The 22888-nt window shown below is 32.8% G+C and overlaps 2 protein-coding genes and 2 long non-coding RNA genes across 5 annotated transcripts in view; 3 read left to right on the plus strand and 1 right to left on the minus strand.

Moving 5' to 3' along the window:
- The window catches only part of LOC143732905 (uncharacterized), a 376949-nt gene that overhangs the window by 312277 nt on the left and 41784 nt on the right, over positions 1-22888 (minus strand). The gene's annotated exons all lie outside the window — the stretch shown is intronic.
- LOC143732728 (uncharacterized) lies at positions 2723-4211 on the plus strand. 2 transcript variants are annotated; one of them, XR_013201163.1, is made up of 3 exons: positions 2723-2837; positions 2994-3109; positions 4055-4211. It is a non-coding gene; the product is annotated as an uncharacterized LOC143732728 (long non-coding RNA). The 2 variants fall into 2 exon arrangements; XR_013201164.1 differs by having other exon boundaries at positions 2994-3093.
- On the plus strand, positions 12393-14603 carry LOC143732901 (H-2 class II histocompatibility antigen, E-U alpha chain-like). Its single transcript, XM_077224364.1, has 4 exons — positions 12393-12561; positions 12967-13212; positions 13340-13618; positions 13872-14603. Exons 1-4 carry the CDS (start codon positions 12504-12506, stop codon positions 13991-13993), a joined length of 705 nt encoding a protein of 234 aa, XP_077080479.1. The 5' UTR covers positions 12393-12503; the 3' UTR covers positions 13994-14603.
- LOC143732899 (H-2 class II histocompatibility antigen, E-S beta chain-like) lies at positions 16067-18377 on the plus strand. Its single transcript, XM_077224362.1, has 6 exons — positions 16067-16188; positions 16396-16671; positions 16968-17249; positions 17425-17538; positions 17636-17663; positions 17769-18377. The coding sequence occupies exons 1-5, from the start codon at positions 16125-16127 to the stop codon at positions 17656-17658; spliced, it is 759 nt and encodes a 252-aa protein (XP_077080477.1). The 5' UTR covers positions 16067-16124; the 3' UTR covers positions 17659-17663; positions 17769-18377.

A 22888-nucleotide genomic window follows, 5' to 3' on the forward strand; every position in this document is an offset into this window, starting at 1 on the left:
TCATTTAATCTACTGGTTCGTGATACTGACACGTTTATTGCGTTATTTTCGTGATATCAGCATTTTTATTTATTTATTTTATTATTATTTTTTACTAATGTAATGCACGATTCTTTCTGCCAGTCGGGCTGGAGCAGAGAAAGCTGTTTAATCGACATTTATTCACGATATCGTATCATGTTTATATATGTATTTCTTTTAATGTTATTATTTCGGTCTTATTGCCAGGGAAGCTGGACTGCTTTGCTGTTTATTGATTTTTTAAAAAAAAAGTATAAACGACTATTTTATCAGTAGGAAATCGCGTTGAAGAAGTCTCCTTCCGAACACATCGCGATATTTGGCATCAGTTCATGTGTGCCAGATGTTGGTAAGTAGCAAAATACACTGTATTAATGTTAATAATAATTATTTATTTATAATTATTAATCTAATAATGTTTGATATAATGTCTTTTCTGATGGTCGAAATGAATCAGATTAACTCATGTTCAGTCTCTGCATTATCTGTCATCTCCAGGAGGCTTTGCGTTTCATTGCTTTTTTAATTCAAAACAAGGTGATTAAACACTATCTGTCACGTGTCGTGCTATAGGCCTAGACCTTCTATCAGTTAATAATATTCAAATTAGGTTTAAAGTAAGTTAGTACAATTAGTTCCAAAGTGGTATTTGTAGTAGAATCACAGTAAAACAACACTTACCTTGCTTTTACCACAGTAACCTTAGTTTTACTGTGATAGGTGTGGTACAAGGACAGTAACCACAGAACTTACCATGCTTTTACCATATTATTTGTAGTTTTAATGTGATATTTGTTGTAAATCCATATTAACCACAACACTTACCATACTTTTACCACATTATTTGTAGTTTTAATGTGATATTTGTTGTAAATGCATATTAACCACAACACTTACCATACTTTTACCACATTATTTGTAGTTTTAATGTGATATTTGTTGTAAATGCATATTAACCACAACACTTACCATGCTTTTACCACATTATTTGTAGTTTTAATGTGATATTTGTTGTAAATGCACAGTAACCACAACTCTTACCATGCGTTTACCACCGTAACCTTAGTTTTACTGTGATAGGTGTGGTAAAAGGACAGTAACCACAAAACTGTCCGTGCTTTTACCTCAGTATTGTTAGTTTTAAAGTGATATTTGTTGTAAATGCATATTAATCACAACACTTATCATTCTTTTAATGCCTAATAATGTAACAAGAAATATTTGTAAGATAAATCAGTCATTTTTCCATTAAATAATCCGATATATTTTATATAATGATATTTTCTTTTCTCTTTTTTTCAGCTGAAAAGACCAAAAGGGCCTTTCGGACTCAGTCAGTTCATTATTGTTTGAGGAGAAGTAAACGGGAGACGAAAAGCTACAAAGGCAAATATTCGCAATGGTATGTATGTGTTGGTTTTAACCCTAAATCAAACATTTTATCAAGCATTTGTTGTTTCTTAAACTTTTTCTTACAAAACCCAAAGCCCAATCAGTACAAAAATAGTCTCTAAGTCTTAATAATTCACAAGATTTAACAAGTTGTCAAATTCGTACAATACTTGTACATAATCATGCAGCTTTTACTCCTAGTGCTGTCAATGGCTAGTGCCTCAATTCCTGTACATATTTATCTCCATATTTGTAAATCAGTTCCGCGCACCTTCTTGGAAAGTAGTCGGACGTCCCATACACTATCAAAAAAGTTTATATTAATTGCATTGTATTCATTAAAATTATTACAATTTGGATCCTGTCTGTTGATGTTCCAATGATACATGATGTCTCTCCACAACTCATAACCTTCCTCTGTTTGCAAGAGTGGAAAAGCTAATTTGACTTGTCACACGACATCAGATACTCGATTATTTTGTTGTAATCAGATCAGTTACACTGCTGATAACTGTCCCGTTTATGGCAAGCCGTTTTAACTTTTATTCATTTCCAGGATATGAATCCTTGATATCAACAATTACATTTTCACTAGTAAAAATGATAATTATTGATATCAGGAATAATATTCCTACTAGTAAAAATGGCAATTTTGGATATCAGGAATTACATTTTCACTAGTAACAATGCTAATTCTTGATATCAACATTTACATTTTCACTAGTAACAATGATAATTCTTGATATCAACAATTGAATTTCAACTAGTAAAAACTATAATTCTTGATATCTGTAATTGTATTTTCACTAGTGAAATGTCACCATAGGCTGCCATTCAAAATCAATTGTTGATATCAAGAATTAGCATTGTTACTAGTGAAAATGTAATTCCTGATATCCAAAATTGCCATTTTTACTAGTAGAAATATTATTCCTGATATCAATAATTATCATTTTTACTAGTGAAAATGTAATTGTTGATATCAAGGATTCATATCCTGGAAATGAATAAAAGTTAAAACGGCTTGCCATACTCGTTTGCATGTAAATCATTTTTTTTTTTTTACATGTTATCATGTAACATATTATATCATGTTATCATAATCACGTTTTTAAGTTTATATGATTATTGCATGCTATTAAAGACATACTTTTATTCATAGAAATGCTCACATATCAGTGAACTTATTACATAAAAATGCTTTTAATATATAATTATGCAACACTCCTTACATAAATTAAATCCTAGTTATATATAAACTGACTACTTGCAAGTAATGTATTAAAATGACCTTCCTTTCTGTTTTGCAGGATTATCTTTTTTAAAGCTCTACAATATCAAACTCAACAGCTCTTTTAGGAACCAACCCTCACAAGATCTACTAGTGAGTCGCAGCAAATCTTGCCGTGATCAGCCCTTCCCAGGTAAACTTTCTACAATATTTCAATCAGTATTTACTTATCAAATGTTCTCCCCTGAATCGTATGGTAAATTAACTTAATTATAACTGTGTTAATTGGTATGTTTCAAGAACAATAGTAATTGCACATAGAGTAAGTGGAGACTTTCTTGTTTTACAGCAGAGAAGGAAGACCAGTCCTTATATCAACGCAAGCTAATCTAATAAGTCCTTTGTTTCGGGTGAGGAAGAAACATCTGGTGCCCAAAGAAGACAGAAAGGTGCGTAAGTCCATTGGTATGTCTTGTATTTAAACAATGCTGTGTAATACATAATTTGATCTTGACAATTTTACATTGTACAGATTATCACTCGATTTTTATATGGGTTTTTCTTCAGTACATAGCTTATATAATGTGCTGCAATATTATATATATATATATATATATATATATATATATATATATATATATATAATACTTCAATGTGTATATTATATAATGTACTGACTGCTGCTTTGTAAATTTAAATAAGGAACAGGCAACTCTGGCCCTTTTGCGTTCTCCTTTTTGAGGTGGAGAGTTTACATCAAACCCTAATTGAGCACATCTGAACATTTTAACCAAAGTCTTCAGGTTTCCTGGTAGACAATAGGCAGGAGGGTTCGAGGTTGGAGCTAAATCTGCAGGACAGTGGACGCTGAGGGCCAGAGTAGCCCATCACTGCTTTAAATAAAGCTACACTGTGTCATTTTTTATGTTGATTCTTTGCAACAAAAAAAACCACTTTGTTCTTTCAAAATTATATGTGCTCATTCATGTGTAATTTCTTCCACCAACTAATCAAGTACTCTCGTAAGTGTAGAATCTGCCATTCAGAATACATATGAGCGAGTCGCTCGAATGGTGGCAGCCATGTTGCGCCTCCATCTTGAAAATACATTAGCCAAAGAGGGACATACCTGGAAATTCAAGCTTCGCCTTTCGCGCCTTTACTTAGTGGCACCGTGACGAATGCGAGGGGGAGATTACTCATAATAATACGGTCATAGTAGGAGTTACAACGCCCTCGGAATGGGAGGGGCTAGAAAGTAATATTCAGTTGGTAGTCTTATACAATTTCACCGCTATATGGGAGAAAATCTTACACAATGTAGCTTTAAATAACGCAGAGCATAAGCTGACCTGACTGTCCATTAAACAGTTTAATTTGAATTGTTTGTGTTTTTTGTTTTACTTTCAGACCAGGACTGGAGAACGCCTGACGATGGGATGTTGAGACTTCTTCCTCTGAGAAAGATCTACACCACATCAGTGATCACATCTTCTGTTCATCAGTTGTACTGTAGGGCACAACTGAACAAACTGTTTAGATGAGGAAGAAGAACACAAACACGATAGAGACGTACAGGGAAGAACAAGAAACCAGTTTAGCTGTGATTATGAATTATTTTGTTCCAACACAATATAAAATCTGTTTTCTGTATCATAGGTGACTGAATAGGATTCTCTGGCACTCATTTGTGTGGCTTCAGCAGTTGTGAATGGATTCATTTGATGTTAATGTATTTTTGAAGGCTCATTGTTATTTATCTTGAATCTCATTTGTCTTTATGCTACTTTATCAACTTTATGTTGTGTCCTCAAATAAAGTGTTGTGTAATAAAGTATGGTGAATATTGTGTATTGAAAGTGATGTTTGGGACAGAATTTTATTTGAGAAATTTGAATTTCTCATTTATTTAGTTTAGTTCATAATTTAAAAACAACTAAATATAATTAATTACCATAATTAGTTTACTTAGGACATAAACATTTTGTTGTGGTTAATGATATTTGGGACAACAATGCAGCAAAAGTTGCACATACTTGCATGTATGCCAGTTTTCAGTGAAATAAAGAGAAGGTGTGTGAATAACAAGAGGCTGCAGTGGGCTATCTTGCTACAAACACTTAAAAGTATAATTGAAGATGTTCCATGTTGATCATTCTAGTACATCTACTACTGCATTTAAAATGAAAGCCTAGACATTACTGATGTCAGGCAAATAATCAGCAGTCAGATGGGGTTAAAAGGATATTTTGGCACTGTTTTGTTGTTTTACTGAATGGTGCATTATCCTTGTGATATAGTAATAGTTCAATATCTAAAATCTGTGTAGACTGTACTGCCCGTCCACCCTCAGGGGCCCAGCAACGGCCCCCAGAAGAGCAAAAGTCCGGTTAGTGTATCAAAGAGACAATATGAAGGACAACTGCTTATGCTATGTTTACTAAATAATGTTGGGCACAGTTTTCAGACATATATGGCAAGCTGGCATAAAGTTTATTTTAAAAGTGCTCACAGTAAAATATCAAATTGCAACCTATCCCTCATATATATCATAAAGGTTTGCACAATTAACAAATTTAGATATCCAGTTGCCCATTAAAGATATTATTTATTTAACATTTACTGTTTCATTACTAAACGTTTTAAACTACATTACCCACATATCTCTGTCATTATATCAATGGAACAGAAACATTGTGCTGTAGTTCATTGAAATGTGCAGACATGCTTAGGGTTAGGGTTGGGATCTCGGTAAAAGAGAAATTTCTTACAACATAGAGACACTTTCTGGTTACCTTAATGTATAACTAACCTAATAATAACACCAAAACATACTTTGTAACATGAAGCGCTGTTTTATATGGGTTAAAAGATAGTCCAATCACAGCGAGTTCTGCGATAAAGTCACAGCCAATAACAACCCAGCTGAACAGATGCGTCACACTTACTTGCCCAATTATGGTAAATGATGACAGATCTCTTCCAGTTCCGGCTGCAGGGATAGATTCCTTAAATATTTCATATTTGGGCTGTTAAATATGTATTGATTCTAATTAAATTATAAAACTCACATTTAAAAACAAAAAGACTCTTTTGTGTGGTTACCATCCAAAAACGTTGGATTCATATGATCATGACACAAATTTGCTTATTTGATTAGACTGATGCATACATTTGAAAGAGAAAGCAATGGCACAATGGCAGGGTAGTTTGCAGTTTTTTTAAAATTAAAGATAATTGCATGTACTAAAGTGCTTCTAACATTTGCAGTGTATGTATAGTATATCAAGTTTATTATATAACAAAATGTAACAAAAGCATAATGAATGCACACAATTTTTAAAGCAAATTCCAATATTTAATATCAAACTGTTTAAAGACAAATGTAGTGCCAAAACTACTGCACAACAGAATAAAAATCAGTTAATTGTAAACAAAACATAAAATCCAGATACAGGGGCAATCTATTATAGTGACACATACAGTTACTTTAAAAAAAAATCGCTGATGAAGTTATATTTTTACAAACCACGAGTTGAAATTCAACTTTGTTATGTGAAAATATATTTGTTTCTTCCCTTTAAAGAACAAATAGGTGAAAACTTAAGCACAACATTTTACATTCTCAACTTTAATTCTATATCCTTGTGATTATTGGTCACTTTTATTGTAACTAAATGAAAGGAAATCTAAAATAGTTAATTATTATAAATGTCAGCAAGAAAATGCTTCTATAAAATACATTCACAGGTAGGCCTGTATTACAATTACATTAACCAGGTAGTCATACAATGATAACATAGATGTAGTTATGGTGGATAAATAGTGACCACTGTAATTAAAGGTTTAATGAAGCTACATGTAAGACATTAAGTCCATCTAAATGTAAAGGTAACAAACTCACAGAATAATGTCCAGTTGTCAAGCGTCTCATTTCTGTAATACTCTTTCAGCACCAAACAGAACTCCATAAATATTGCTTGTTTCAAAAGGTTTTCCTGAACACTCTCACTATCTTCAATTGTTCGGACAAACACCGGCTATATACACTTGCAGAAATATACATCTGACTATTTCATCATGAAGTCGCTGCATGACTAGAACTAATGGATGTCAATGAATATGTCCTTTACCAAAACTCCTGAAGAGCACTGAAGCTTATTTGATAAAGGCATTAGGCAGACCTCAAGTATAGTTTATGAAGATGAAAAACAAAATTCTTTAACAATATGGAAAAAGATAAATAACTATTTTAAATAATGGTTCTGCATATATCAGAGATCATAAGAGTGGGACTCCACATGCAGACTTTCAGAAACTGTGACAGAGCAAAGGGAGCACCTCGCTGGACACATCCTACGCATGCCCAAACTACACAACAGAAAAACAGTTATGAAGTGGACACCACTATAGGAGGATGCAGGAGACAGGGAAGACCAAGGAAGACATGGAGACAGATGTTTCACGGACACCTGAAGAATGTCAGTGTCCCATGGGAAGATGAGGAGAACTGGTCCATGGATTGAATACGTTGGAGGACACTTGTTGCCCAATGTGCCCAGCACAGGACTTGATGATGTTGTGAGTTTATCCATAACTGTGGGATATTTTTCTGTAAGGAGTATTGCATAATTAAATGTTAAATGCATTTATGTAATAAGCTCACTGATATGTGGTCATTTCTATGAAAACAAGCATGTCTTTAATAGCAAGCAATAATCATATAAAATTGTTTAAAAATAACACGATTTACATGCAAACGGGACAGTTATCAGCAGTGTAACTGATCTGATTACGACAAAATAATCGAGTATCTTATGTCGTGTGACAAGTCAGATTAGCTTTTCCACTCTTGCAAACAGAGGAAGGTTATGAGTTGTGGAGAGACATCATGTATCATTGGAACATCAACAGACAGGATCCAAATTGTAATCATTTTAATGAATACAATGCAGTTAATATAAACTTTTCTGATAGTGTATGGGACGTCCGACTACTTTCCAAGAAGGTGCGCGGAACTGATTTACAAATATGGAGATAAATATGTACAGGAATTGAGGCACTAGCCATTGACAGCACTAGGAGTAAAAGCTGCATGATTATGTACAAGTATTGTACGAATTTGACAACTTGTTAAATCTTGTAAATTATTAAGACTTTGAGACTATGTTTGTACTGATTGGGCTTTGGGTTTTGTAAGAAAAGGTTTAAGAAACAACAAATGCTTGATAAAATGTTTGATTTAGGGTTAAAACCAACACATACATACCATTGCGAATAATTGCCTTTGTAGCTTTTCGTCTCCCGTTTACTTCTCCTCAAACAATAATGAGCTGACTGAGTCCGAAAAACCCTTTTGGTCTTTTCAGCTGAAAAAAAGAGAAAAGAAAATATCATTATATAAAATATATCGGATTATTTAATGGAAAAATTACTGATTTAACTTACAAATATTTCTTGCTACATTATTAGGCATTAAAAGAATGATAAGTGTTGTGATTAATATGCATTTACAACAAATATCACTTTAAAACTAACAATACTAAGGTAAAAGCACAGACAGTTTTGTTACTGTCCTTTTACCACACCTATCACAGTAAAACTAAGGTTACTGTGGCAAAAGCATGGTAAGTGTTGTGGTTACTGTGTATTTACAACAAATATCACATTAAAACTACAAATAATGTGGTAAAAGCATGGTAAGTGTTGTGGTTAATATGCATTTACAACAAATATCACATTAAAACTACAAATAATGTGGTAAAAGTATGGTAAGTGTTGTGGTTAATATGCATTTACAACAAAAATCACATTAAAACTACAAATAATGTGGTAAAAGCATGGTAAGTGTTGTGGTTAATATGCATTTACAACAAATATCACATTAAAACTACAAATAATGTGGTAAAAGTATGGTAAGTGTTGTGGTTAATATGCATTTACAACAAATATCACATTAAAACTACAAATAATGTGGTAAAAGTATGGTAAGTGTTGTGGTTAATATGCATTTACAACAAAAATCACATTAAAACTACAAATAATGTGGTAAAAGCATGGTAAGTGTTGTGGTTAATATGCATTTACAACAAATATCACATTAAAACTACAAATAATGTGGTAAAAGTATGGTAAGTGTTGTGGTTAATATGGATTTACAACAAATATCACATTAAAACTACAAATAATATGGTAAAAGCATGGTAAGTTCTGTGGTTACTGTCCTTGTACCACACCTATCACAGTAAAACTAAGGTTACTGTGGTAAAAGCAAGGTAAGTGTTGTTTTTACTGTGATTCTACTACAAATACCACTTTGGAACTAATTGTACTAACTTACTTTAAACCTAATTTGAATATTATTAACTGATAGAAGGTCTAGGCCTATAGCACGACACGTGACAGATAGTGTTTAATCACCTTGTTTTGAATTAAAAAAGCAATGAAACGCAAAGCCTCCGTGGAGATGACAGATAATGCAGTGACTGAACATGAGCTAATCTGATTCATTTCGACCATCAGAAAAGACATTATATCAAGCATTATTAGGACAGTGTATTTTGCTACTTACCAACATCTGGCACACATGAACTGATGCCAAATATCGCGATGTGTTCGGCAGGAGACTTCTTCAACGTGATTTCCTACTTATAAAATTTGTGTAGTCGTTTATACTTTTTTTTTTTTTTAAATCAATAAACAGCAAAGCAGTCCAGCTTCCCTGGCAATAAGACCGAAATAATAACATTAAAATAAATACATATATAAGCCTAAACATGATAAGATATCGTGAATAAATGTCGATTAAACAGCTGCCCGACTGGCAGAAAGAATCGTGCATTACATTAGTAAACAAATAAATTAAATAAATAAATAAATAAAAATGCTGATATCACGAAAATAACGAAATAAACGTTAGATTAAATACGTTTACTCACGAACCAGTAGATTAAATGACGTGACCATATCACGAACTGCCATGAGACTTGGCTGTGTGGCACCTCAAAAGCGTGGAAAAAATTCCTAATTTATATTAAAATGAGTGTATAGGGCTACTGAGAAGTCTGTACATTACTCATATTATTGTTTTTATAACCTTTATTTAACCATCTGGAACGGAGAAAAAATGATACCACTTAGCGCCTCTAGTGGACTTTTCACTCGAAAAGTGCAGGGAAACGTACCTGGAGGTACGTATTTCAGGTTTTGCAAAAATGTAGGCAGAGTAACGTATTTCCAATGAGCCTGGCGTTGTTGTTTTCAAATCTTCTCATGCTCACACACTTTCACTTATGTTCCCATGACTAAAAATACTTAACTTCTTATTGAAAACTGTACAAACAAAGTGTGGCAGCAATGACAGTAGTAATGCAGTAAAAGTGATTTTGCTAAGGAAGACATGTTCCTGTATCGACATCTTTTTTTGATCCAGGAACAACATTCATATCCAAAAACATAGTCCTAACCTTCGACTTACGGAAAAGAAATATAGTTCAAGTTCATTTTATTAAGTATACTTGAGTTTTGTTCAAGTATATTTTTATGTATTCTAATATCAATGTACTAATATTAAACTTGTAAGTGTACTATACCGCTTGGGACTAAATTGGCCCACTTTTTAGTGTGCATTATAAGTGTAACAGCAGTAAACTTTAAGTGCACAACTACATTTATCATTTGGACTGCACCTGTACTACTGCAATGGATCCACTGAAGGCAAGTTGTAGAGTACCCAAGTGCTGTTTATTTACAAACATAACAAGATCAAACATAAAACAAAAGCATGGCGTGGAATGAACTCAAAACAAAAGCATGGCATGAACTCAAAAACATAAACATGACAATAACGTTTACAAACAGTGGAACAAAACTTGACAAAGACACATGGCAAACATGAGGGCTTAAATACAAACTAATGACAAGACAAGGCGTGATTTTTTTTCCCAAACCACTTCAGCGGAAATCCCGCCCTGCAGCCGATTTCATTGGTTTAGGTTACAGTGACGGGTAGGTTTAGGGATCAGTGTTTGGTGTAGGCAATCAGTACAGTGATTGACATGACCAATGAAAACTTTTAAATCGGCTGCAGGGCGGGATTTCCACTGAAGTGGTTTGGGAAAAAAAATCACGCCAAGACAAGGGACACTTGTGAACAATGAACAGACGATTAACCAATGACAAGACACATGGCAGGATCACATGACTAACAGGGAATCACATGACAGACATGTAATATGACATGAACAAACCAAAACGTGACCAAGACAAGACCAAATCGTAACAACTACAAGAGAACTTATAAGTATACTAGTAGTTTACTAAGTGTACTTTCATAAACTAAAAAAGTGTGCTACTACAAGAGTATTAAAATAATACTCTTGTAGTGGCACACTTTTTTAGTTTATGAAAGTACACTTTGAAGTGTATTCTCAGTAAACTAGTTTAGTTTTATACCTACCGTATAACAATAAAAACATAGCCAGAAAATCCAGTCAATAGCGGGGGAAAGACTTATGACACCTATCGTGCACACGATTTACTATTTTGTTCCCTCGATTTGCTTTATCATGCGCACGATTTATAAATCGAGGGATCAAATTAGCAAATCATAACATCAAATAATGTTATTAATTAATGTGGGGTATTGAATTACTATACTATATTATGTATAGTTTGTTGAACAGTGCCTGAACACAGTGTTATGTAGCCTACTAACCTAAGTAAATAATTTAAGAATGTGAGTAACAGTGACTCTCATGTCACTGAAGATAATGTTAGTTATTTAAAAACAAAGACTTAGCATCTTAGCATGCTTTGACTCGAATTTGCCCTAAACATGGCATTCGATGATATGACAGAAACATTATGAACAATTTATGTATTTAGAATTTTTAAAAACAACAATAACAATGTTTAAACTATAAATAATGGAAACATTTTAAAAGATCTTGAGTTTGACATTTCAATAGTTTACCCTGGTAACAGGTGATGTTGCAGCATGTGAAATATTATGTTTCGTTTTTTGAAAAGGAACTAACAATCCGTTATGACCATTTATGACCTTTATATATATATATATATATATATATATATATATATATATATATACATACACATATTTGTAGTTTATGTTATTCCATCCATCTATTCTCCAGTCATTTTGTCATACTGTAAAAGTGATGCTGGAGCCTATCCAGCTTCTCAGACAGATGACCTGTCCATCACAGGGCTAACATACATATTCACACTCACTCTGAAGGCAATTTATATTCTTTAATTCACCTGTCCTGCAAGTCTTTGTATTGGTGGAAACCAGAGCCCCCAGAGGAAACCCAAAGGGAACATGCAAACCTCATGCATATTAGTATAGTTTCAAACATATCCTGGACACTTTTTATTTTGTATTATATATTATCTAATTTCTCATGCACAAAACCACACAACCATGCACTAAGTTTATTTAAAATGCTCCTGTCCTCAAAAGTAGTCCATGTATCACTGGATTACTTTTATGAAGTGTTGTTCATTTACATATGTTACATATCTTATGTAGTAAATTAAACCCTTTTTTTAAAAATACAACACAAAAAAGATTGCAGTTGTATACTGAAAAGTCATACATATAAAGCAAACTGTATGTAGTAGCTGGTTGCTCTTAAATTTAGAAAACTTGTAAATTTAAAACAGGAAAAAAAAATATTTTGCCAAGATACAAGAATATCAGAGTTAGGGACGATTTTGATTGGTTGAGGGGATTATGATGCTGTGACATGAGACACAAGGCGGAGTAAAGACCTGCTATCATTAAACAAAAAAAAAAGAGTTTGTGTAGTGTTTGTCTCATTTAGCTCTGAGAAAGATGGAGCTCTATATATTAACTCTCATGCTTGCCGCACTTGTTTCTTCTGAGAATAAAGGTAAGTCAGTGGATTCATAAAAAAAAGACATTTACCATTTTCATAATCTCTAACTCTATGCAAGGAATGGGAATAACACCCAATGATATGTAATATAGTTCCTAAAAGATTGTTATAGTGTTTAAATGACTTTGGTTAAAAAATATTTGTTTTAAATTAATATTTGATTTTTGAATAATAGCATAAAATTGTGTAATATGTATAATTGTTCTGCTCCGACAGAAAATCTAATTGCAAAAAACATTTTATACTATAATTTAATGAATACATTTTTTTTATCTGGTTATAAGCAATTACTGTTGAAAAAAAAACATATACATTTCGTATTTAAATACTCCTATCTAGTTTGTATAGACTGATAATGAATTGTTAAATTGAGCTAATACTTTTTTTTTTTTATTTCAGTTGTGCATGAAGATTTCTATTTAATAGGATGCTCTAATACAGAGGAAGAATACATGTATGGAATGGATGCAGAGGAATTGTACCATTCAGACTTTATTAAAGGAGTAGGAGTAGTTACTCTACCTGACTTTGCAGATGGCATGACCTTTGATGGGTTTTATCAGGCAGGCTTATCTCAAATGCAAGTTTGCAAAGCAAACTTAGCTGTGTCTATCAAAGCTTATAAAAATCCACAAGAGAAAATGGGTAGGATATGCATTTGAATTATATTTATGTATGTAACAACTGTGTAACAACTTTGGTTTGTTTGAACAAATTGTCTCTCAAATGCTTGAAATAATAGCAGCACAAATGCCTTTGCCTGTGTTCGCAGACAAACCTCAGACTTCCATATATGCTGAAAACGATGTGCAGCTGAATAATGAAAACATCCTCATCTGTCACGTGACTGGATTCTTCCCTCCTCCTGTCAGAGTCTCATGGACTAAGAACAACGAGGTTTTTAAAGAAGACAGTCTAAGTCAGTATCGCCCAAATGATGACGGCACTTACAACATCTTCTCCAGTCTGAAGTTCACACCTGTGGAGGGAGACATTTACAGCTGCACTGTGAACCACACATCTCTCGATCAACCCCAGACCAAAACATGGGGTGAGTGTGTGTTTTGTTTAGAATCACTGGACTATTAGATTTCTATGATATAGTCTCCCCAGATGTGAATTATTTTAGTTTATTTTAAAAATATATATATATATATTTAATTTATTTCAAATAAATTTGATGAGATATTTAATAATAGCAGTATAAAATATGCATATGGAAGTCTATAAATTGTGCAACAATGAAAAAGTCTTCATTATTAAACAGCGCATAAACAAAATGGTTGTGTGTGTGTGTATCCTAGACGTGGAAGTTGCTGTACCCAGTGTTGGTCCAGCTGTGTTCTGTGGAGTGGGTCTGTCTCTTGGACTGCTGGGAGTCGCTGCTGGAACTTTCTTCCTCATTAAAGGAAACAACTGCAACTGACATCCCTGAAATGGAAGCAAACTTTGAAAATAGATTGTATATAGTGTGTAGCAGGCCCTTCAAATAAAGTCTGTTTCAATTGGCACTATAGTGGAATTTAAAACAATAATACTGTGCATCATTCTGTCACTCGTAAATAGATTTATAGACATATACATCTCAATGTAATCTTTAACATTCATATTTCCTGATATTATAATAATGCACCAATGTGCATCATCTTTGCTTGAAATTTAACACCATATACACTTACATACAAATGTCTAAAAAGTTTAATGATAGTTGATCTTTTTGCTCTAATACATCAGATTTTCAGGTCATCCAGAGTGATATCTGGAGTTTGGATTAAAAAAAAAAAAGTGAATAAAAGCTGTTAGTTACTCTTTGGTTGAACGCTCATTTTCTTCCTCATTGCTAGATCAATTCAAGTCTTTTTTCCACAAACATTATGACATTCTTAAATATTGTAGTAAGGTGCTTGAAAATAAAGTTAAAATTTCTTTAAAATTTTGAATTTTTCTGTCATTGTTGTAATCAAGTTATACAATTTACAAGGTCTTGTAAGTTTTCTGACATACAATCCAAATAAAGATTCTTCATTTTGATTTTATATTGTGTTGTCATTTATATATCTGTCCCAAGCCAAGGTAGTCTCAAGAGCTTATTATATAGTGTTTCCCATGAAACAACAGAATGGCTATGTGCTGAAAAGCAGAGGAGCAGATGAGAATAGAATTAACCAGAGAAAAAACAACATTATATTTTAGAATGACCTACCGAAATATCATAGCCAATATCTACATTTATGCATTCTGGCAGACGCTTTTATCCAAATTGACTTAATAAAAAAAAAATTAAAACAAAAAAAACAATCAATGAATACAATAACAGTTTTAAGAGGTGCTGTAAAGGTTTATTTTTCTCAATTGATGTTATATTTTTCTCCAAACTATTGGCAATGCTCTCTAAACAACATATTCATCTAAAAACATAAACAGAGAAGATTATTAATTTAAGCACAGGAAGGAAATGCACTAAACTGTTAACAATTTTAGTTAAGTTTAAGGGAGTTGAGGGAGGTCAACTGGGAATTCCCAATGCAAACAAACATTAGAGGAAAGTGGAAGAAAAATGAAAAGGGAAGGAAATGAGTGGAAGAGAGAAAGGTGGTAAAGTCAGCAGAGGTGGAAATAACAGAAGAAGAGGTGAGAGGAAGAGTGGAGGGGTAGAAAGAGATGAAATATGTAGGATTGAAGAGTACTGACATAAATATAGAGTACTGAAATGTACTGAAAACTGATTTTTAATGTAGGCAACCAAACTTCAAAAGAGGACAATTATAAAACACATGAATTTTCATCATTGTATTTGTGCATCTGCTATCATCAGACAGTGAAATAGAATTTTACAGCAAAATTAAGTCTTGTTTCATTGTCTGGTTACAATTTTTTTTAGAGCATGAACCATTGTTTATAGAAATGTATAAATCAGCTGAGAAAAACTAAAGCACCTTGCTGTGGATGGCCATGTCATATAAAGAAGAATGTACTGGCAAAAAGCCTGTTAAATCCATCTTTAAATAAAAATCTGAAAAAATAGAGAAATGCAATTCATAGCAATGACATTTTATTTTGTTACTTTAATCTTTTTATTGCATTTTATAAGACACAGGAAGGTGAAATATGCTGTATGCTAAACAAATCACAGTCAGAACAATCAGGGACCTCTTCATATTTTCTTTTAATTAACACATAATAATAAAAATTCAAAAAGGAAAACGGTTTGATGTAAATAACTGAGATAGCCATTATTATTGTTGTTGCTTTTGATAAGTTCCTTTTGAGATTTGTCAGATTGGTATTTAATTGTAGTTACCCACTTAAAAAAAAACTAATTAGAAACTTAGAATATGATAAAATATGGTTTAATTAAATCCTTAAAATTAGCAGAGATGCTTGAAGAATACAGACATTGTGTAATGTCTTTAGTTCTAAAATAAAACAGGATACTGCTTAGCAACACTTGACACTCATATGTGTAGAAGCTGATTGGCTGGTTGTTTTAGATATTCACATAATGAACAAAGTATTGCAATATTCCTCTTCAGTTGGGACAGTCACAGTGAGAGAAAATGTCACTGCCGAAGGTCTTGAGTTTTCATCTTATGTTGATGCTTTCTGCATTCACTGGAGCAGGTAAATAAAACAGCGTCATGCTAAATGGATAGATAATTAAGGACAATACTAATCTCTCATTATTAATTATTATTTGTATTGCTAGTAATAGAAAAGACAACTCACTAATGCAATAACTGACTAACGCATCCAAGTCCTTCTGTTTTTCTGTGGCTGATGTGAAATCATCTGGCATAACTGTAAAACTGCTTTAACATTATTTTTCAGCGAATGGATACTTCTATTCTGTGTGGACTAAATGCATCCACAGCTCCCGTGATCTCAGTGACATGGTGTACATTCGTAACTATATCTTCAATAAGGATGTGTACATACAGTTCAACAGCACTGTGGGGGAGTTTGTGGGGTACACTGAACATGGAGTATATAATGCAGAATTATGGAACAAGGATCCCAGCCAACTGCAGTCAGAGAGAGCTGAGGTGGAGAGATTCTGCAAACATAATGCTGAAATATATCAGACGGCTGTCGCTGATAAATCAGGTAAGCAGCACAAGATTCTGATCTCTCATGTCACACACAAAACTCTTGTTTTAAATGCATACACTAGGTACTTTTAAACAACAGTTTGCTCATTTTTTAATTCTTTTTAAAAATTAAAAATGTCAAAAAAAAAGGCTTATGTTTTAAGTTTTGTTTGCCCCTGGACATATTAGAAATATACTCTAAAACACATACAATAATATTTATGAACCTTTTATATATTATAGTACACCTTGCATGTAATCACAATATGTATTATGGGATATGCATTTAATATGTTATTGTTATTGATTCAGTGCCACCAAAGGTTAAGCTCAGTTCAGTGACTCAGGCTGGTGGCAGACACCCAGCTGTGTTGATGTGCAGCGCTTACCGCTTCTACCCACACCAGATCCAAATTTCCTGGATGAAAGACGGTAAAGTCGTGAAGTCTGATGTGACTTCAACTGAGGAGATGCCTAACGGAGACTGGTACTACCAGATCCATTCCCACCTGGAATACACTCCCAAATCTGGAGAGAAGATCTCGTGTGCGGTGGATCACGCCGGCTTAACTAAACCCATCATCGTAGACTGGGGTACGAGGAAACATTTATTTTCCCTCACATAAGACTTATGTAAATAATATATTTTGACAAACAAAAAATTATGATCAAATAAAAGAATGTAAAGCTCCTGTAACTACATTCACACATGTTAAGCCAATCTTAAACACTGTAAATATTAAAATAAAACATGGTTTCTGTACCTCAGATCCTTCTCTTCCTGAGTCTGAGAGGAATAAAATCGCCATTGGTGCTTCTGGTCTGGTGCTGGGAATCATCCTAGCAGCTGCTGGACTCATTTACTACAAGAAGAAATCAACAGGTCAGTGGAGATGAGAGCAAATCATGCTGATACGCATCTATGTTTATTCATAACGTCTCTATTCAAGTTTTTTATTAATCACTTTTTATTTTGATAGGGAGGATCCTGGTACCATCTTAATGATGGTAAGTGTTTATTTAACACTTTGAAAACTCAAAATGTTTGGCTTTATAAAATAAATGAATACTGCTTTGTTAATCTGAGTTACATAATAATCATACAAATTACAGGTCAGACTGACTGGATGAGGATTCAACTTGACTCATGGATGGAGAACTCACTTTCTGAACTTTACACTGATGTTTCATTTTTAACAATGAAAACAATTTTGGATAATGAAAACAATAACAACAAATCTGATAAATTTGTTTGATATTTGCAATTTTTTATTGAATGTTGATGATATATGATGATATAATGATGTATAAAATATGGAGATTATATAGAGATGTAGAAATTCTCATTCTTGCTGGCTTCTTTTTCAGTATACTTTTACTGGATTAACATGCATATGGGTTCATTTAAAGTTATAGAACACAGAATTGTAAGTCTTTGTTACTAATAAGTATCAGTCAGGCTCTGGGTCTGAGAAAAGGTACTCTGAAGTCTTTTTTTATTTTATTTCTGTTTTACTCTTATTTACCATAAAACATATATTGGAACTAAATTAGTGCAGTCTTATATGTAATATATTTGATAAACATTTTTTTTAAATTAAATTAAGAAACCCAAATCATCAATAGTTTATTCTTCCTTCTTATTCATTCTGAGAATAATTCCTCTGTGTGACTTGATGACTGCAAACTATTGCAATAAACATTTTTTCTCAGAAACACAAACTGAAACATGCCTCGGTTCTGTGCTGTGTTCACTTCAGCTCTAAATAAATATTTCTTTACAAAACAGTTTTACAGTTATTCTTATTGCTTATAAAATTTCTCAGTATTCAGAATACTTTTTAAAAACTCATAATAGTTGTTTTTAACCTCACTCATCTTTCTTCCAAAATGCCCTAAAACACTTAATTTACGTCTGAAAATAAACTTATTCTAATATCATAATATAGCAAACATTCTCAACCATCATAAGACAATGACGTGGCTGCATTACAAAACCATTTATCTAAAGAATCTCGAATTCCTTTATAAAATAAAATGAATGACAACTCTTTTTGTGTTTCATGCACTGCAGAACATGTTAGGATAAATACATTTTTTTTTTTGTAATTTAGCTTTTTCAACATTCAAAAAAGGAGATACTTCTCAAAATCTAAACCTAAAACAAAAACACATGGGCCCACAATATATCCATCTGTAAACATATAGATTGATGTGTATAGCAATGCTAGTCAACTCAGCGTTCTTCATTAGGTCACAAGATCTTATCTGCTATATATGTCCAACTCTGGCAGCCTTTGCAGATATGTCCAGACATCAATCATTTATTCTATCTAGAAGGGATAGATCATAATTTGACAGTGGTCATTTACTTATCCTTCATAAGGATAATAATTCCTTTTTTAGCTTTACGCCCAGCCAACACAGTAAATTTGTGAAAATGTAACCGGACCATATTCGTTGCAGCGAAGTAACTTTACCTTAAATTCAAATAAACTAAACTAGTAAACACTTCATGCTCTGTTTAAAAAAAAAAAAAAACCTACTAAATTCTAATGGTTTAAATGTGTCATCGGCCCACCAGTGGGCCCATAGCCATTACATATTTAAAACAGTAATATCCTATACTAAACCTAAACTAATCTTGACAAACTATGTATCATTTGAAAGCTTTCAAATGCTCAAGCTTTCAAAATAAATTACAGAGGAGCCATAATTTATCAATTTGCAACAAGAATATTTTCATACTCCTAAGGCGTGTTCAGACCTTTATTTTGAAATATTAATGAACATGAAAAATCATGAAACAATGGTAGAAACATAAGTTGTACCTAGAAACCTAAACCTAGGAACCTAACTCATGCCAAGAGTTCAAAAGATAACATCCATTTAATTTTTGTTAGAAAAAAGATCTGAAAAAGTTTTAAATATGAAGAAAAAAATAATAGATTCACCATTTGTGATGTGGCAGCGAGCTATAATGCACACAAATGTGTTTTTTTTATGTCTTTATTAGAGGTTGAATTCATATCAAAATCTGCCAAACTTCCCATACTACTTCTGAATAGGATGTCTACTTCATAAATTGTTTGAAAATTGTTGAAATAATGGTTCAGATCACTCAAACCACATATGGAAATGGAGGCACCCTTATATGGGCAGTAAAGGAGTCTGGTGTTCACCAAAGTGAAAAAGTTTGGTACTGCGCCCAAACAAAATCTTACTGAAAGCTACTTTTTTGAGATATCAACCTAAAATTTTAAACAAAACTTGTTCAGATTTTTGGCTTTGATTTTCTTGCAGTTTTAGAGTCCACCATGTTTTGAAAATATATATTTTATATAAAATATGAATAATTAATTTTTTACATTGTACATTTTCATAAACTCAAACTTCTATAACTTTTTTTCTGTTTCACTTTCTTAATTTATTTCACTTCTACAATAATCTGCTTCTTTAAAACAAGACCAATCTTACATCTATATTCCAATGCATTCTTGAATTATAACCATTTAAGTTCGTAATGTGCATTTTCATGACTATTAAAAAAGGGTGGGGGGTGGGGGGCACTTAAAGGGTTAACGGTTGTCAGTGAATAACTTGGAATCAATACATATATGTAATGAAAACCAATGCAAAACCCTATTAAAATCTAAAAGAAAACTAACAAACAAAAACAAAAAACACACACTGCATTCATTATTAAACAGCATTTATTCTGTTACTTTGTACAAATAGTAAGCTAATACATTCTGAACATGACCGATTCCTTAACAATGAGTACTGAAAATTGAACACATCAATTCATAAATTAAACAATCAATGAATAATGTAACAAATTACTAAAAAGTTTTCATTTTTTATTAAAAACATAAGTGTCTCATCATTAGGGATGGGTATACAAATTTAAACAAATAAAGATTTTATAACAGATACGGATACTCTCCATAATTTGAAGCAAAAAATAAAGACATGATAAAAAGATTTGAAAAGATTCAGCAGTTACTTTATTATTATTATTTAATTTTTTTTGCCAGAAATAAGTTAAATTGTTTTTTCAAAGTTTCCTTTCCAACTGCTACAAATGTCTAGTGGTGATGTGCTTTAATACTGCTTCACTTAAGCAGTATTAAAGCAAGGAAACTTTGAAAAAACAATTTAACTTATTTCTGGCAAAAAAAATTAAATAATAATAATAAAGTAACTGCTGAATCTTTTCAAATCTTTTTATCATGTCTTTATTTTTTGCTTCAAATTATGGAGAGTATCCGTATCTGTTATAAAATCTAAACCTAAACAATATTACAATTAACAAAGATCTATAGCTAGTTCTTAAGCTTAGAAGCTAACAAAAACAAAGAAAAAAACAAAGCTCATAAAGAATAAAGATATGTGAAAAGAACTGTATAGAGATTTCTAGCTTCTCTTCTGTATTATTCTATGCACTCCAAAAATAGTTTTTGTTCAAAAAAAGGAGCATGACTCGAGATCTTTTGTTACTGACTGTGTCATCTGGGTGAACTCTTTAGAATGATACTTCACTATTGAGTGATGGATGGTTTTTACATGGATGGTTGATACAGTGTTTTGTTGTAGTAGAACGTGTTCTTCTGGTGCAGTGTCAAAGACTCTGGATTTCTTGCAAACTGATTGTTTTAATGTATTTTTTTTAATATTGTAGTCAGTTTTTTTTTTTGTTGCTTTTAGTTAGAAGCAAATAGCACACAGCAAAGGCATGAGAAAAAAAAATGGTCTAACTTACTTATTCCACCTCCTCCTCCTCATCTTCATCCTCTTCCCCATCCTGAGCCTGTATAGTCGTCTTATCATCCTTCTCTGGGAACTGAAAGGGAGGATTACCTTGTTTATGTTGCTAATCATGTACACAACCGTAATTTATTCAAGCGAAATTTTCAGCATCATTACTCAGTCTTCAGTGTCACATGATCCTTCAGAAATCATTACAATAGGCTGATTTGATACTCAAGAAACATTTCTTATTACACTTTTTTTTTATTTGCTTTGGTACTATTTTCACAAGTAAGATGTACATTTTCAAAACTCCATTTTGAAATTAACTTTTCAAAAATACACCTTGTAAAACAGTACACACATTAGTAGAATTACTAATTACAGAATACTAGAACAATAGAACCAGTTAAACTGACAACACTAATATGCTATGACCCTTCCCAGTTTAGTCTGATGGACATAATAATTATTACTATTATTTTTTTTAAATAGAGAAGAGAAGAGAAGGTGTTATATTAATGGATACAGTGTTGCCGGAAAAGATGCGTCTTCAGCCATTTCTTGAAAGTGGCTACGGACTCAGCAGCTCTGGATGAGTTGGTCAGATCATTCCACCAGAAAGGAACAGTCAAGGTGAAGGTCAGAGAAAGAGATTTTTTGAGATGGCACTGACGTTCTAGTTGAGTCTCCTTTTCAACGGTATATGACACAAGTCTATGGCTGCGTCCGAAATTGCATACTCTCTTGAGTAGGTTCTTATTTTGAATAAGTAATTACTTCACGACCGATAAAAAAGTATAAATGTGTGTAGTATGAATGTAATCTGGACGTACTACATTCGCCATGTTGTCATTATCATGTGATCTACCAGCATCAGTTACGCTTCACTGCCATTCCCAAATCCTCTCCTGTGGCCTCATGAGATAGTAAAGTGTCCATCGTATGCACACTTCAGAATCTCACCAGAAGAAGTAGTTCATCCAGGTACTTTTTAGCTTATTCTTTTATCGGTACTGGGAATTTGGACATCTTCTATTGTCACATACTATATAGTAGGGAATTATGCGATTTCAGATGCAAGCTATCTGTTTTTCCCCCCATTCAAATAGATAGGACTTTGGTTTGCATAACTCTGGCGTTTGTGAGTGGATTCTGACTATCTTAAACACCACTTATTGGCCATTGCGTTTAAGAAATTAACAGATATATTTGTGATTGCTACATTGCTCAACGCTGCAAAAATAGGTTATAAATAGAAACCTTTGAAGCTCACCTGAGCGCAACCACAAATAGAAGAAGAATTGGAAAAAGAAGAGGTGTAAGAGTGAGAGGTTTTGGAGAGGATTGAGGAAGAGAAATATTGAGAGGGAGAGGAACAGTGGAAGAGGTAGAAAGAGATGAGGTGAAAGGAATTGGTGGTATAGTTAGAGGAGATGAAGCAAGAAGAGTTGAGGATGTAGGAGAAGTAAGAAGAGCTGAGG

Source organism: Siphateles boraxobius, unplaced genomic scaffold, assembly GCF_051911475.1.
Source record: "Siphateles boraxobius isolate OS27281-9 unplaced genomic scaffold, OSU_SipBor_1 9, whole genome shotgun sequence".
Taxonomy (NCBI): Eukaryota; Metazoa; Chordata; class Actinopteri; order Cypriniformes; family Leuciscidae; genus Siphateles; species Siphateles boraxobius.

Bases quoted from the DNA above. Each gene is read 5' to 3' on its own strand.
- LOC143732901 (XM_077224364.1), top strand. From the start codon at position 12,504: ATGGAGCTCTATATATTAACTCTCATGCTTGCCGCACTTGTTTCTTCT. The intron at 13,213-13,339 runs GTAGGATATGCA...CTGTGTTCGCAG, and splicing joins AAATCCACAAGAGAAAATGG to ACAAACCTCAGACTTCCATA. The intron at 13,619-13,871 runs GTGAGTGTGTGT...TGTGTATCCTAG, and splicing joins ACCCCAGACCAAAACATGGG to ACGTGGAAGTTGCTGTACCC.
- LOC143732899 (XM_077224362.1), top strand. From the start codon at position 16,125: ATGTCACTGCCGAAGGTCTTGAGTTTTCATCTTATGTTGATGCTTTCT. The intron at 17,250-17,424 runs GTACGAGGAAAC...TCTGTACCTCAG, and splicing joins ACCCATCATCGTAGACTGGG to ATCCTTCTCTTCCTGAGTCT. The intron at 17,539-17,635 runs GTCAGTGGAGAT...TTATTTTGATAG, and splicing joins CTACAAGAAGAAATCAACAG to GGAGGATCCTGGTACCATCT.